General features: G+C 42.1%; 1 protein-coding gene across 1 annotated transcript in view; it reads left to right on the top strand.

Annotated features, from left to right (window-relative positions):
• Window positions 1–15485, top strand: part of Tdrd12 (tudor domain containing 12) — an 82662-nt gene extending 67177 nt beyond the window's left edge. The window contains exons 24-32 of the mRNA XM_029566643.1: window positions 458–668; window positions 2625–2717; window positions 4682–4854; window positions 11362–11471; window positions 14037–14100; window positions 14179–14292; window positions 14374–14527; window positions 14610–14676; window positions 15177–15485. Of these exons, the coding sequence (XP_029422503.1) occupies window positions 458–668; window positions 2625–2717; window positions 4682–4854; window positions 11362–11471; window positions 14037–14100; window positions 14179–14292; window positions 14374–14527; window positions 14610–14676; window positions 15177–15271 (1081 nt within the window). The 3' untranslated portion in view covers window positions 15272–15485. The remainder of the gene's footprint in view (window positions 1–457; window positions 669–2624; window positions 2718–4681; window positions 4855–11361; window positions 11472–14036; window positions 14101–14178; window positions 14293–14373; window positions 14528–14609; window positions 14677–15176) is intronic.
• The last annotated feature ends 1480 nt before the right edge of the window (window positions 15486–16965 follow it).

The raw sequence follows: 16965 nt of genomic DNA, 5'->3' as shown, positions 1-16965 counted from the left end.
CTCAGATTCCTATAAAAGAAGCATTGTCTTTACAAATAAGTCAACTGAGCTGTGGTCTTGTTGAGTAAGTTGTCTAAGGCCGGCTCAGTGGGTGGCATAGTCAGTGTTCCAGCTTGACTACCCAACTCACGGGTTTATTTGTACCCACCTTTGTGAATCCACACAAACAGCAACATTTTGGTGTTAGCCTCGTCTCAGAAACCTTGACTCTTTACTTTGCCATTTTAATTTTTATTAGTTTATCAGATAGAGGGATTGGCTATTCAGAAGTACCACATATTAGATGGTTATATGTACGTTAGTCTACCATTTAAAAACTCCAGGGCCTTTGTCTTTTTCGGTTCTAATGTGGAGTAAAACTTCAGTGTAGCAGTATTATATGCTTTCCATGTGAAGAGTCAGTTGAGACAAAGACGGCTTTCTTTTTGGATTTCCTGATGTCCCTACTGTTCTTCAGGGTTCAGGTGTTGGAGATGAGCCAGAAGGAAGATACCTGGGGCTTAGGGAGTGTTCTGGTAAAGTTCATAGATGAAGGCAGGACCAAACTCATCACAAGAGACCAGCTACTACTGCTCCCAGAGAAGTTCTACACTCTCCCCCCTCAGGCTGTGGAGTTCATTGTGTGTAGGGTGAAGCCTGCTGACAGTGAGATTGAATGGAACCCAAAGGTGGGTTACTTTGCTTTTTATGTTTTGTTGACATATGGAATATATTTCTTCCAGAAGTTACACAGAATTGGTACTAATTTTGAGTGTATACATATGGAAGGATTGCTGTTCTGTTTTTGTTTTTTTAAGGTGGGACTCTCACTGTTTCCCATGCTAGTCTTGGATGCCTAGCCTCAAATATTCCTTCTGTGTTAGCCTCCTAAGTAGCTGGGACTGTAGCTTCTGACATTACATTTAAAGTTTCAAGTTTTGGGGGCTAGAGAGATGGCTCAGCAGTTAAGAACGCTGACTGTTCTTGGAGAAGACGCAGGCTCGAATCCCAGCACCCACATGGCAGCTAACCACTGTCTGTCACTCCAGTTGCAGGGGATCCGACAGCCTCTTCTGTCCTCTGTGGGCATTGCACGACACAGGTGCACTTACCTACATGCAGGTATAACACTCATACACATAAAATAAAAATAATAAATATTTTAAAGTTTCAAGTTTTGGCATTTGCTTCACATTTTTAGGCCATTAAGAGCATGGTGTTCTGAGACCACTGCTGCTATAGGACAGTCCTACCTGCCCCTGCACATGTACCTCAGCACTGAGCTAGAGGTACCAGGGAGTGCTGACATTGTAGCCATTGTCATTGATGCTCAGACTTAGAACTGGTGTAACACAGGTCATGAAAAAAAAAGTATGAGCACCCATGAAATTGAATCCCAAAATGGGACACAGGTCATGGATGATCCCTGGAGAGGCCAGGGGATTCTGTCAGGGTTGAGAGGATGGATACAGGACAGCTGGATACCAGAAAAACCCAAAGGAAGAGACATTTCCTCTGGATGGGACCCTCTGGATTCACTAGGATGTCATCAGTCAGAATAAATAGAATACCAAAAAGAGAGAAGTGCCCATTCCAAGTGGCGTAAACATAGGGCCATCCCACTCAGACTCACAAGGCAGTCCAGCACGTGTGAGGGGCCTGATAGACAGTCCCGCTCATTGCCAGAGCTCTGTTCATGATGATGGTTCTGATTCTTTAAGGAACAGTTAAGTCCTGTGGAAGCAGGTTAATGGCATATGAGATAAGCCATCATGATTAGCAAAGTAAAATTTGGCTGAGTTTTAAATAGGTTAAACACTGTCTAGGAAATAAGTCGGTATCAAGATAGACACAACCTTAGTGTTGTCAGTTTAATAAAAAATAGCCTTTTCAACTGGAAATCATCTTCTTTTGTTGTATAGTATTTGCTTAATGTCCATTGTGTGCCAGTTGCCTGCTGAGTTCTGATCATGTACCCATCAACAGGAAAGTTATAGTTCTTATTCTCATGACCCTTTGGTCTCATATGAAGACAGGCTCTTCTGTGATTTGTTTCCAGTTTGCTCACTGTTCTATGACGAGGACTAGCGCTCTCTCATCCTGCTCTATAGGGATTAAAATAGACATGAAAGATGACTCAGACAGATCTTGTCTGTTCTGGCCCTAATGTAAGGGATAAATGGCAATGGGCGCAGAAAGCAGAGCCCTCAGTTGTGGTGTCACTTGCTGCAGTGCAGCTTTCAGGCCATGATGTCCCCTTGAGCAGCAAGAAGAGCTTCCACATCCCTCATTAAGCTGTCAATGAGATGAACACCCAGACCTGGAAAGCTTTCTGAAAGTTGACTGGGGAGATGGGGTTCCCCAGCAATGATGGGAAACATTCAATATTGCAAATCCAAAGGCCCGGCTCCCACCTATTATCAGAACTCAGTAGCGTGAGATGTTGGGCATGTTCCTGCACTCTTTCACATCTGCTCTTGTTAAACTCTACTGCTACCCTTAATGAGGAAAGGGACTGATGCCTCTTCAACCTCATAGAACTTCTATGAGGCTCAAAAGAAATGTGTGGGATGTTCTGTGAACGATACAGCACATACAGGATGAGATACTTTGTTAAAGCCTCACATGAATAACATTTTTTTCAGGTTACTAGATATATTCATCATAAAATCATTGGGAAAATGCATGAGGCAAAAGTGGTGCTTGCTTTGGGAAATACTATTTGGGTTGATCCAATGGTAAGTATGCAGTTTTCTTAAAAATAAATCTATTTATAAATGGCCCACTAAAATGATACAAATTACTTGGACCTGTTGCTTGAATAACTGTTTACATCATAGCAGTGGAAGCTTATTTGGGAATTGATGTTAGGGGGAGATGTTTTTCATGTTATTTAGATCACGAGTTTGGTGTGGACTTTGTTTTGTGGTAGATTATTTTACCTTACAGTTCAGTGTACTCCATGAGCATTGGGTGTGTAATGCACACACTATCTCACAGTTGAAGTTCATGAACTCTTCCTCGCTACATGTGGCATTCTATAATATTTACAATTCTGTTTTAGTTTACCTTTTCAATTATAAATCATAAATCACAAAGTGGGTTTCTCAGTCCACTGCCCACAAGGTTGAGAAGCTATAGTCAGTGTCTGCTGCCACAGTGCCCACCTTTTCTAGTTTTGTGAATGGTCCCTAAAATCCTGGGATATGCCCAGTGATATTGATGATTCAGTCCTTGGGCATCCAAAGCTGCATTTATTATGTTCACAATTTCTACCTCATTTCTTTAATGTATTTGTTGAGCTCCCACTATGTGCTAAGACCATTACTGGTTCCTGTGTTCCATCTGTGAAGAAAAGCAGATGAGATCTGCTGGCATATGGAGCTGATTATGGAAAGTGACATAAAAGCTCCTGTGTCACGAGGCCTGTATGACACTATCCTCATACTTCAAGAAGTCTACAAAGTTTTGCTGCGTTAGACAAATCTTACTTACTATGATTGCTTATCATAGGTAAGGGAACTCAGTTCCTGTTTTCTTGAAAGTAATTTTTATTAGGTTGGAAAAGCTTTAACATATTAAAAGGGGGATTTTTGGTATAAGATTTACAAATAAGAAGGAAAAATAGTTTTAGGAGAGAAAATATCAATTACCAGAGCAGGCAAGTAGAGATATTTAAGGACCTGAGGTGGTGTTTCATACTTAGGTTTATAGTTGTTCTTTATTAGATTAAAAAAAAAACAGAAACTTTATTAAGCAGGGTTTGTTTAACTACAGCTCAGAAAATGAAGCAAAAAAGAAAGAAAATATGTTTGCACTGCTACAAAATGTCTGTCAGTGTCTGCTGGCATGCTAAAGGGGAGCAAACACCCCAGGGTCTCTTCTTCCCTTCCAAGAGCAACTCTCCCTTGACTCCAAGTGAAGGCAGACTTTTCTGTGCATTCTTGGGTGGGAGTGTGTGTCCAGGGTTTGTTTAGGAAGGTGCTCAATGGAGCCAGTCTGTCCTGCCACAGAATGGCCAGTGACCTGTGTCTACACCTCCCCCCACAGGAATCCAACTGCTATAGATTTTCATAGCTTCCTTAAATTGCATAACTTGAGGTGATTTGGTGGCAGAAAAAACAAATGGAGGAACTGGTCTAGAACACAGAACTGGGGCCTTGGCATGAGCCCTTCCAAGGTACACAAGAACTCTTGAGCCTTAAGATCCTCCTTGCTAAAGAGGCCAAATTAGAGTAAGAAATATGAAAAAGTACATGTCTGGCTTTAGCATTATACAGATTGGTCTGGACTGGGATATTATACCTGGGTTCTACCCCGTACCTCATCATATTTCTGCAGTGTAGGACTGACTTGACTTGAGTTGATTCTACCATTACTTCAGTGGTAGTATCACTACATGCCACAGTGGAAGCCCTTGCACACTGTCATCTGTACCAAGCACCTGACTTACAGAAAGACTGAGAACCCCTGTAAGAGTACTCCTGATCAGTTAGGATTCCAAGTGTGCCAGGTGTAGTGGTGCACACCTTTAACCCAGCACTCAGAAGGTAGAGGCAGGTGGAGCTCTGAAATCGAGGCCTGCCTGGTCTACATAGCGAGTTCTCGGCCAACTCTGGCTACAGGGAGACCTTGTTTGAAAAAAAAAAAGATTCAAAGTATTATTCCTACAAATTGTACTTTTTTTTTCCTTTGGTTCAAGGTGCACATTACAAAACTTTCAAATCTAAAAACGTCTGTCATTGAATATAACGTTCGAACTGAAATTCTGTCCATGGGAATGGGTATTGATAATTCAGAGCATGTAGAACAACTGAAAAAACTATACGAAGAAGCTAAAATGCCAACTTTTGAGGACCTTCTAAATCAGACCTTGTAAGTTCATTTCTGTCTTCCTTTTAGAAAAGCTTTTTTATTTGATGGAAACATAACTCACAAGTGTTAAGTTAGATGCATTACCACCTTCCCAGCATTCATCTTCAAGAATTACCAAGATTAAAGGCATCTTGTTAAAACTAGACTCACCTTCTATTTTTTTGTGGACTATTATAAGCAAATTTCACATATATTGTTTTATTTGCATCTCTCACAGAAAGAACTTTTGTTAGCTTTTTATTTTCAAATGGCACAGTGTGATGTTTGATAGGTTTTCTAAGGACACCAGCCCAAGCAGGGAAAAGTGAGATGGGGTTCCCTGGCTCTGTACTTTGAATGGAATCATGTGCTTTGTCTTTCATGGCCAGCTACTTTAACTCAACATTGTTCAAACAGTTCATCTATACTGTGTATGAAGCTATAGGTCTTAAGTATTCATTGTTGCATAATGTCTCTTTAAGTGTATTGTGTTTACCTGTTCTGTGTTGACTAGGGATGCGTCCAGATAGGGCTCCCTCAAGTAAGGGTGCGCATTCTCCTGCATATCTGTTGGTGAGTTTAAAGATGAGTTTCTGATAGGGGTTGCTGTTAGTGTTACTACCCATCAGTTCATTTTTATTAGCATATTGTAGGAATAATGGGCTTCATTTCATACAAACATATAATGTACTTTGATCATATCCCCCACTACCCTGTCTTATCCCCTCCTTCTTACCCTTATCCTCTTCCTTCCCCAGATAGTCCCTTTTCTACTTTGACATCTCTTTTTTAAAATCTAGATTCTGCATATGAGAGAAAATATGGAATACTTGTCTGAGTCTATTTCATTTAATATAATGATCTTCATTTCTAACCATTTTCCTACAAATGACATAATTTTCATGATTTTTTTTCTTGGATTTTTTTGAGACAGGGTCTCCCTGTAGCCCCAGCTGGCCTGGAACTTGTAGACCACACTGGCCTTGAACTCACAGAGATTGGCCTACCTCTGCCTCCCGAGTGGTGGGGCTAAAGGTGTGTGCTTATAAGTTCATTCTTTATGATGAGAAAAACTCCACTGTGTATATGAACCACATTTTCTTTATCCATTCACTCACTGATTGGCAGGCTAGACTGATCCATGACTTGGCTGTTGTACAAGCCATATGTATGCCTTTGTACACACCCATGCTTCCCCTCTATACACACAAAATAAATATAAATATTTCCCAATAGAAAGGACAAAATTTTTCAATACCCATATATCATAAAGTCGGTCAAAGAACATTTTGATTATCACCTGGATGTAACTACAGAACCATTTTCCAAAGTGACTGTGCCAGTTTAAATGCCCCATTATGGGGGCTGGAGAGTTGGCTCAGCAGTTAAGAGCACTGGCTACTCTTATGAAGGACCTGGGTTCAATTCCCAGCACCCACATGGCAGTTAACAACAGTCCTAACTCCAGTTCCAGGAGATCCGACACCCTCTTCTGACTTCTGTGGGCATTGCACAACAGGGATGCACTTACACACATCAGGCAATACACTCATACACATAACATAAAAATTATAGGTATTTTAAATGCCCCTATGTGGTTTTGCCAGTTGACTCCAGGGTAAGGGGCCTTGCCACGAAACCTGATTACTTGAGGTTAATCTCCAGAACCCATGTCATATGGTGGAAGGAGAGAATCAACTCCCTCAAGTTGTCCTCTGACATCCATATGTATGCCTTTGTATACACCCATGCTTCCCCTCTATACACACAAAATAAATATAAATATTTCCCAATAGATAGGACAAAATTTTTTAATACCCATATATCATAAAGTCAGTCAAAGAACATGATATAACTAATGTTGACTGTCAGTTTGACAGTGTCTAAAATCACCTAGGAGACAAACCTCTGGGCATATATCTGAGCGAGTGCTGTGTGTTGAGTGTTGAAATGTAGACAGAGTCACCCAAAATGTGAGCAGCCCATGCTGGGGTCTCAGACTAAATAAAAAGGAGAAAGTGAACAGAGCACCAGCATTCATATCTCTGCTTCCTGACTGTTAAGGTAATGTGGCCAGCTGCCTCATGTCCCTGCAGCCATGCCTTCCCTGCTCTGATGGACTAAACCCTGCAACTGAAAGTCAGAATAAATCCTTCCTTCTCTAAGTTGCCTTTATCAGGTATTTTGTCACAGAAATGAGAGAAATAACTAAGACAGAGAGTGACTTCAGAAGGGAAGATAAACACAGCATGTGTGAACACCAAAAGACTTGTACCAAGGGGCTGGAGAGATGACTCATCAGTTAAGAATACTGGCTGCTCTTGCAGAAGACCCAGGTTCAAATCCCTGCACCCATATAGTGGCCAACAACTGTCTGTAACTCCAGCTCCAGGGGATTAGACACCCACTTCATCCTGCTCAGGCATTGCATGACATGGGTGCACTTATATAAGCAGGCAATACACTCATACACATAAAAAATAAATAAAAGGACTTGTACCAAGCTGGACTTGGTGGCTCATGCCTGTAATCCCAGGACTTGGGAGACTGAGGCAGGAGAACTGCTTTGCATTCAAGGCCAGTCTGGGCTTTAGAGTTGAGTTCGAGGCTAGCTTGAGCTGTGAAATCAAGCCCTGTCTCAAGAAAAAAAAACAGATAGATAGATAGAAAAGAAAAAACATACACATAAAAAGAAATTGTGCTTAAAGCTTCTTATCAGAAAGAAAAATATGGACCTGATAGAAATGAGAGCAAAGACTTGAACCATCACTTCGCACTGCAGTTACTAGAGGAACAGCTGCTTGGGTTCAGCTTATTTGCCAGCAGGAAAGATGAACTGAAAGCCATGGCGAATAACAGCATTACATACCCACTTGAAGGGTGGAGTACAAAGAATCTCATTAGAAGCACCCAGCTTCTCTGGGGGATAGAGTCAAGGCAGCTGGAGAGCAGTTTCCCTTTAAGGTAGGTAACAGTGAGAAGACACTGAAGTTTAGTTGTGAGTAAACAGAGACTGAAAATTCAGATTTTGGAGACTAGAACAGAGGGTACAAAACAGTACCCTAGCAACAGACACATGGAGTGGCAGGGCAGAGAGCAGGAATCTAGGTAAAAGGAAGGAGAGACTCAGAAACATTAGCACGTCCTTAGCACTCTGCAGAAATACAGCATAGAGAAAGAGGGGACCTGTGTGCCAGTGCTGGCGAAATTCTCTATTTTCAACATTTAATCCTGGGCCTGTGTCAGGAGGCCATCTTAAGGAATTGCGTGTTACAGCTTTGGGAGTCAAAGCTCTCTGCTTTTTCCTGTCTTTGTGGGCACCCATGCAAAAGCCATACACTGATCTAGCAGAACCGGTCTGATTGTAGGGAGAAAGACTTCAAATCACAAGTGCTAAAACTGCTTGCAGTCTGAAGTTGACCTGAGACACAAAAATGAACAAAGGTCTTTTTGCATAAGACCATCAACTTGGGATGCTAGGTACAGTGGGTAGGTAAAGCTGTCAGTGGTTGCAAGTAAATAGATGTAGAAGCCAGGTCTTATAACACAAGTTGGTGTGATGTGATGTGTGTGTGTGTGTGTGTGTGTGCGTGTGCACGCACACACATGCTTATACACATGTAGTGGAGCATGCAGGAGATCCCCTGCTTGCCCCACTCAGTGCAGATGACTACAACCCCATAGCATTTCCCTGCTCTCCCAGCAGACATCTGTGAAACGTGTCAGTTAGCCTTAATTGTCAACTTGACACAGCCTAGAGTCAGTCACCTCAGAGGATAAGCCTCTATTAAGGAATTTTCTAGATCAGGTTGGTCTGTGGGCATGTAGGGATTGTCTTGATTATTAATTGATGTAGGAAGACCCAGTCCACTGTGGGCAGCACCATTCCTCAAGTAGGTGGTCCTGGACTGTATCAATACTGAAAGCTAGTCAAGTGTGTATGAGCTGGCAAGCAGCATTCCTCCATAGTTTCTGCTTCAAGTTTCCGCCCAGACTTCTCTCAATAATAGACTGTCACCTAGCATTGTAAGTGGAAATAAACCCTCTCCTCCTCAAACTTGTTTTTGGCCATGATGTCACAGCAACAGAAGCAAACTAGAACAGCCTAGAGACCTGGAAGTATGACAGTGTCTTCATCAGTGAAGCCATCCGAGTAGCCAGAGGAAATGGTTGCTGGCAGAAATCTTGCTTTCCATTTAAGCCTGTCCCAGGAGCAGGACAACTGAATGAGTCTAACTGGCTCTGTCCACAAACTACTCCCTGCCTGCTAGGTGAAGAACAGAAAGGAGAGAAGAAGGAGGCAGTGGAGCACAGCCAGTGCTTAACAGATATCAGAGATCTAGTTAGTAGCTACTGAGAACTCGTTCCCTTCTACTTTCATGAGTAGCCGTATCACCAGAAAGGAAATCTGCATTTTGTTGTTGTTTTGGGAGGTATTTTTATGTTATTTTCCCAGTGGTCCCCCTTTTAAATTCTTTTAAATTGGGTCATTAAATTGGATCGTGTTTTTTTTTTTTTTCTCTTCTTTCTCATTTTTTGAATTTTTTTCCTTTTTTTCTTTTGGTCTTTTTGAGAACAGGGTCTCCCTGTAGCCCCAGGTTGCCTAGAATTTGCTGTGTAGACCAGGCTGGCCTTGAACTCCCAGAGATCCACCTGCCTCTGCCTCTGAGTGCTGGGATTAAAGGTGTCTGCCACCTCACCTGGCTCTGTTTTTCTCTTTTTTAATCCTTAATTGGATCTTCTCTCTTCATTCTATTTCTGCCCTTCAGTTTTTTTAAATGTTTTATTCTGTTTTTATTGCCATTATCTTTATTATCTTTTTAGTTCCTTCTATATTATGTTTGCCCCTCCTTTATTGTTATTGGTGTTATTGGAGTATGCTAATTGTTTTTAGTTGGTTAATACAGTATTTTTGTATTTGGTTTGTTTATATATTGCAGTTGTTATGGGTTTGGCTTCTTTCTGAGTGATGCTGGGCATAGAGCTCAGTGCCTTAAGCATGTTAGGAGGGTGTTCTGCTTCTGTGGCTCCACCTTCAGTCCAACTGTGAGAAAACCACACCTCAGTCCAGCCAGTTTAGTCCTACCCAAACTTTTGGTGAATACTTCACCTTCAAGAATAAGGAAGATTCTGAAGGGGGTGAGGTGAGATGGCTTGGGCAAGTGGTCATAGCCAGGGTCAGAGGGAGGAGGATAGGTTCTGGGCACTACCTGATGGAGAAGCCACTGAACTGAGTGGTTGTTAGGCCATGGGGATTGAGATTCTGAGATGCAATGACAAAGGGCATTGACACAGTGGGCAGGGGGAGATGTTTGGGTAGGGACAGCTCGTTGGAGAGGAAGAGACCCAGTGCTTGCTTTAGGACATGGTAAGTTTTAAGGTTATTGAAAGGAAAAAGGTAGCAGTCAGGAAACAGCTAGGAAAAAAAGGCCTGCTGGTACCTGAGGGTAAAGATAAGGTGTGTGAAAGGGGGCAGACGTTGGAGGGGGGAGGGGTGTTTTCAGTGTAGGAGGCCAGCACTTTGGTGATGGCAGCAGAGACCTTCTGCAAATGCTAGAGTTGTGACCCAGGTTTATATTGATCAGAAGCTTCCTGGAGACAAACGAGCCACCTCACTTCTTGGGAGCTACACCTGTGTCTTATACAGTCATGCTCCTGGAAACTTTATCTCTAAAAGGCTTCAGAAAGGGAAGTACATTGTTACTCACAAGGAAGGGAACTAGGTGGCTGGAGAGCAGGGGTGCGAGGAAGATTTTTCCCTTGTATTGATCTTTTAAAGTCTGAACTACATGACTGGTTATCTGCTCAAAGAAGTAAGAGAATAGTGTCGCTTACATATTTTTTAAAAAGAGTGGCATAGCCATCTGACTCATGTAATGTGCAGTTAACTACTAAGTATAATCAAACAAAGGGTGTTATATTGGATTTAGTATGTTTCTGTGGGCTTAAGAAAGATGTAAATCAAAATATTTTCCCTTTTTTGTGGAGGTCTGAGTATGTAGCCAGGCTGGCCTCTAACTCTCAATCTTCCTGTCTCATCAACCTGAGTGCTAGGGTTGTAGATGTGTACTGTCTCCCTCCCTCCCTCATTCCCCCAGAAATATTTGGTTTTTTGTTAATGCAAAGAATATTTCTAGAGATTGGTTCAAACTGGTAATAGGGTGACCCTTGGGAAGACATCCTAAAACAGACAGGGGAGGAGAGGAAACTGGCTTTGCACCTGTGCCTTTCTATCCTATTTGAATGGGCGAACTGCATGTGCTACTCTTCCCAAAGGTTCCATAAATCTGAAAGAGGTTCCATAAATCTGAAAAGGCTGAGCAGGTAAAAGAGTACCTTTCTCTGACAACATCTGTTCCACAGCAGTGAGTAGAGCTGGCTGGCTCTGCCCCATCACTGCTCATAAGTCACACAGACTCAGTGTAGGTCTGCAGGGTGACAGGCACTTCAGTTGTTTAATGCCTATGCCCTCTTCTTTGGCCTGAGTTTCCTGAAGTCCCAGAATTAACCTTTGCCTCTTCTGTTCAGGACACCTCTTTCAGCAGAAGATGTCATGTGTCTGCAAGACCCCCAACAGGAAGACAGACGTGCAGGAGGAGGGGCTAGTTCCAAGACAGATTTAGACAACCAAAAACCTGGTTGGTACTTGTACTTGAAAGATTATTAAAGATTGATTGAAAGATTGTCAAATCATATAATTCCCCCATGTTTAGGCTTTTACTATTAGATGAATTAGGAGAACACAACACATGGACTGTTCTGGGTTTTGGCAGCTCATCTTCAGTGGTGGTTTCTTTGCAGCCATTTTCCATTTGTTTTTGAGGCATAGTGTATATTTAGTGATGGGACTAGATGCTAAGGGGACAGCTTATCAGGCTTGTCCATATGCATGTGCCCCTGTGTGTGACACCAAAAGCCTACCCCAGCATGGGTGACAGCTCATGGAAATAGGGAACCTGGAGTGCAGTGCACAACCTGCAGGCAGCTCAACAGGTTGGAGAGCAGTTCAGGTTGTTATTTCAGCTTGTCTGAGAGTGTCTCTAAGCAGTCCTCATTGCTGTGTAAGCCTGAGGAGCTGAGGAGGCAGGGAGGGGCCTAGTAAATCTGTCAGTTTCAGAGACTTCCTGAAACTTTTGAGTTATTTACTTGCTGAGCTTTAAGGAGCTCCTGTACAGGATGAACTGCTTCACCTCCCTGCAGCTTAAGGAGCTTCTCTTCAAGATGGAATGTTTTATTATGGAGGAAATTGCCACACAATGTTTGTCCACACCCAAATTGCACTAACTGATCAAAAGGTTCCAGAACCTTCCCCAGTGACCACAGTTATGATCCTGATACCACTCGTTTTGCTGAGTTAGAAGCATGTAGTGTGCACTCCTGTGGCTTCCTCCAGTCTGTTATGTCTATGAAATCCATCTGTAGTATTGCAGGTAGTTACCTGGTAGATTTTTTTTAATTGATAAATTGTATTCAATAATGTGGATATACTACAATTTTTGGGGAGACATTGGGGTTGTTCCTCAGCTGGGGCTTTATGATTAAAGCTACTTTAAAACTTTTTAGCCAGGCATGGTGGTGCACTCCTTTAATCCCAGCACTCAGGAGGCAAAGGCAAGTGGATCTCTGTGAGATGAGCAGCCAGCCTGGTCTACATAGCTAGGACCAGGCCAGTTGTGGCTACAGAGAGCCACTGTCTCAAAAACATCAAAAACAAACAAATAAACTTTTCTTATTTACTGGGCATGGTGGTGCATGCCTTTAAAACCAGCACTTGGGAGGCAGAGGCAGGCAGATCACTTGTTAGATTGAGGTCAGCCTGGTCTACATAGCAAGTTCATGGCCAGCTGGGGCTGCAGGGAAATACTGTATCGTACTAGAGTTGGGTAGGGGGGGTGCTTTGAATGAAACCTAGTAACTTTAAATATTTGAGGTAGAGAAGTTTAACTTGTACTGTCTTAGAAAATGTATGTTCCCTTCTTTGTGTTGACTTGTGGTAGTCATCTCCAGCAGGGTTTTCACAAGCTAGGGGGCACCAAGATGCTGGGGCATTGTGTCCTATGGCCAGCCATTGTAATGCAGTTCCTCTTCGGTAGGCCAACTTTATTTTCTTGATTAGTTAAGTTTAATATTTTAAGGCTTACTTTTAATTTTAGAATATTATGTTAGTGTTTTAATATAGTTTAATGTATTTTAATGGCAAACAGAGGAACAGCACAAAAGACAGACAACATTAAAAATCTGCACTTGCATGTAGGAAGACTCAAAAGTATAGTGAATGGATGGAATCTACTGTATGATTAAAAAAAGGGCTACAAACACCATTTAGTTGCTGTCAATAAGAAATTTACTTTTTTAAAAATCCAAATGCTGGCATAGTCCAGAAAATTTTAACAGGTTTATTTATAATTGTTATAAAGTTGAATTGTTGAAACTCGTTCACTGAAACATTTTGATTTGAACTAACGCTTTACATCCCTCATTTATATTAAAAATTCACACACAAATGAAAATGAAAAACTGCCAATACCCGATTTCTATCCCCTATTTTCCACTTGCAGTCATATACTTAGGTACCTTTTGACCCCATGGAAAAAAATATTTAACATTCAGAACTACTGATAACAGGAAGAAGAGGAAATTTTTTTTTTTTTTAGAATGAAATGCTTCCCCTCATAGTGGATTCTTAAGTACGTTCTCTGAGTATGAGGCATGCTACCTGGCTGTCTTTTGGCATAATTGTTACATGTTTGGCATGGATAGCACACAGGTTGGTCTCTTCAAAAAGGCCAACATGATAGGCCTCACTTGCCTCCTGCAAAGCACCAATAGCTGCACTCCGGAAGCACGGATCTGTTTTGAAGTCCTGAGCAATTTCTCACCCCAGACGCTGGCAGGGGAATTCCTGAATCAGAAGTTCAGTGCACTTCTGATAAGCGTCTAATTTCACAGAGTAGCAGGCCTGTGACCATGAGGTTCTTCACCCCTCCAGGAGAGGGCACACTCTTGCGAGCAGCTTTTGTAGCCACTGGTGGATTTGTGGGCAGTCTGCTTTGTACAGACACCTCCTTACTTACCTTCTTTCTTCGGCTGCAGCTCGGTGAGCTAGAGGCTGCGCTGGAGTCAGAGAGAGCCTAGAATATTATGTTAGTTTTATGAAGCGATACCAGTTTTTATAATTAGTCTTTAATTTTGATTTTGTACAGAAACTTTATCTGAAAACACTGGAGATGTTTCCATTAGCAAAAGTACACACCCACATGTGAAGAGGTATGTTCATCTATTGCTGGGACACCCCACCCCTTGGACTATGTGATGTACCAACAAGTGTATTTTCCTTTTTTGTAGCTTTCACCCACAAGTAAAGTGGTTCCAAAAAGATGATGTTGTCATCTTAGAAATAAGAATAAGGAATTTCAAAGACTATAAGTGTAAATTCTTTACAGACAGAGTCATTTTCAGGTAGGCATGTGTATATCTGATAAAGTAACATTGAAATTATACATTTTAGAAGGCTGATGTTATTTCTTCTTGTAAACCTAGTGCCTGGGTAGGAGACAAATTTTACTTGGCTGATATGGAGCTGCAGGGCAACATAATAAAAGATGACTGCAAGTGTGTCATTAAAGGTGACGAGCCTCTAATCACTCTTGTGAAAGAGAAAAGGACATCTTGGTGTGGCTTACTCAAACAGAGGGTGAGTTGAAATGAGCTGACTGGCTGATCTCAAAGGTGAGTGTGCCAGTCTTCACTGATTGTGGAACTCTTGTGTTGAACAGAATCCTAATGTGTCTTTTGACTTTGACCACTGGGAGGATTGTGAAGAGGACAGCCCCTTCTCCAAGGGTAAGATGGTCAACCCTGCTTTTGGTGGGGGTGGGCCGCACAGTGCAGGGCAAGTGGGTGGATGGAAAAGCTGATCTTCGGGATTCGGCCTTTGTGGACATAGGCTGTTAATGTAAAGCCTGTAGACATTGTGGTTGATCTTGGTGCTAAATTTTCTAGAATGGGTTGTACTAACCTTTGGTTAAAAAAAATGCTTCTCTGAGATATTTTGCAGGGTTGGAATTTAGGGCTTCACGCCTGGTAGGGAAGTGCTGTACCACTGAGCTACATACATCCTCAGCCTCTAAAAGCACAGCATATAAACTCCTATGATATTCTTCCTAGGAGAAGTATTTATTTACAAGGAGTAAAATTTTACCTGCTTATTGTTTTCTTAAATATTTTGCAAGATAGCCAGACCCAAAGGACATTTGCTACACAGACCAAATTAATGGGGGAGAAGGGAGATAGATGTTAGTTACCCTGTACTTAACATTTTTAATAACATCCAACTCTTCTAGTTGTACAGTCTAAAAGCCCATCCTGCAAAGTGGCAGAGGTGACTGGGAACAGTAGCAGCTCTTCAGACACTTCTGACGGCAGTGAGAGTGAATGAGAATGTGAATGAAATCACAGGAGTGAGCAGAAGACTGACAGTGGACAGCCTCTGTGGCAGAAAGTTAAGAGAACAAGAGGTCATCTAAAGCTTCATCACCTGGGGATGAACTAGTATTGTCATCTTGTGGCACTGGGTTGGATAATGACGAGAATTGTTTGCTTGAGTTAAAAATAGGTTAATGGAGCTGGGCATGGTGGTGCACACCTTGGGAGGCAGAGGCAGGGAGATCTCTGAGATGGAGGTCAGCCTGCTATACATAGCAAGTGCCAGGCCAGCTGGGGATACAGAGAAACCCTGTCTCAAAACGACAAAGAATAAATAAATAAATAAATAAATAAATAAATAAATAAATAAATAAATAAATAATATATGTTAATGGTCAAGATTATCAAAGGAGAGTAGAGGTGGGGTCTGGAATCAAAAATTTGGAGACACATGATCCCAGCACTCAGGAGTTTGAGGCAGGAGTATTGCAAGTTTGAGGGCAGCTGGCTATATGGGAAGATTCTGTCTCAAAAACATTTCTTAGTGAATGTATAATACAAACCTAGCTTATATACAGTGTGTCCCAGTGTTGCCTTTCCCAGCTCATCCTGATCTACTTAGCTTTGAGCAGCAGAGAGCAAACCGTGACATTAGGTAACAGATTATACGGTGTGGGGTTAGTCCGCTCATTTGCCATTTAGACCTTTGTGTGTTACACTTCTCAAATGTAACCTGACACATACAGACTGAGGTTCCCACCTTACAAATTCTCATACCCAGCCTCTGCTTATCGACCCCTTTCACCATGACTTAGATGAGATTTGTTGTCACTGTGTATAAGTATTCATATACGTTCCAGATACTAATAGCTGCTAAGAAAAGTTGACCTCAGTGAGACTAAGTGACCCAGTGTACATGCACAGTCCTTTTCAGATGGGGCTGAAGTTTCTTTCAGAAATTTAAAAAGGAACTGTGCAGTGCTGTAGGTAACCTTTAGGATACCCAAATGAGGTGAGTCCTGAAAACACTAATGACAATTTTTGGGTGAGACTGTAGCACCGGGGCACCAAGGTTTTTGGGAGAAGTTTATGTAGTTACACTTAAATGTCACTGAGAAAGTTAGGAAGATGAGCCTTTGGGAAGTTTGAAACCCCGTGCACTTCTCGGTATCTATCTGTCAGCTTCTCCTATAAGTGGAAAGAACAATAAAACAGCACTGAGTGCCCCCAAGAATTTATTCATTTTTAAAAATATTTTATTTTTATTTTCTGTGTATGAGTGCATTGCCTGCATGTAGGTAAGTGCACCTGTGTCATGCAATGCCCACGGCGGACAGAAGAGGCTGTCAGATCCCCTGGAACTGGAGTTACGGACAGTTGTTAGCTGCCATGTGGGTGCTGGGAATCGAACCCTGGTCCCAGAACAGCCAGTGTTCTTAACCGCTGAGCCATCTCTCCAGCCCTAATTTATTCATTTTTACATCAGAAAGGATAGCTGTTCAAAATTAGGTGTGATGGCCCAAATCTGTAATCCCAGCACTTGGGAGGTAGAGGGAGGAAGATCAAGGAGTTCCAGGCCAGCCTGGGCTATATGAGACCCTGTCTCAAAAAACTGAAAAAAAGAACAACGGATGTCCAAATTTCAGTACTTCTAGGAGTGAGCCACTGTGTGAACCGAGGCAACTCTCAGCTAGCTATACCAAGAGC

The sequence above is a fragment of the Nannospalax galili genome, unplaced genomic scaffold (assembly GCF_000622305.1).
Source record: "Nannospalax galili isolate Female #2095 unplaced genomic scaffold, S.galili_v1.0 scaffold159, whole genome shotgun sequence".
Taxonomy (NCBI): domain Eukaryota; kingdom Metazoa; phylum Chordata; class Mammalia; order Rodentia; family Spalacidae; genus Nannospalax; species Nannospalax galili.
This window is presented reverse-complemented; position numbering and strand designations above follow the sequence as displayed.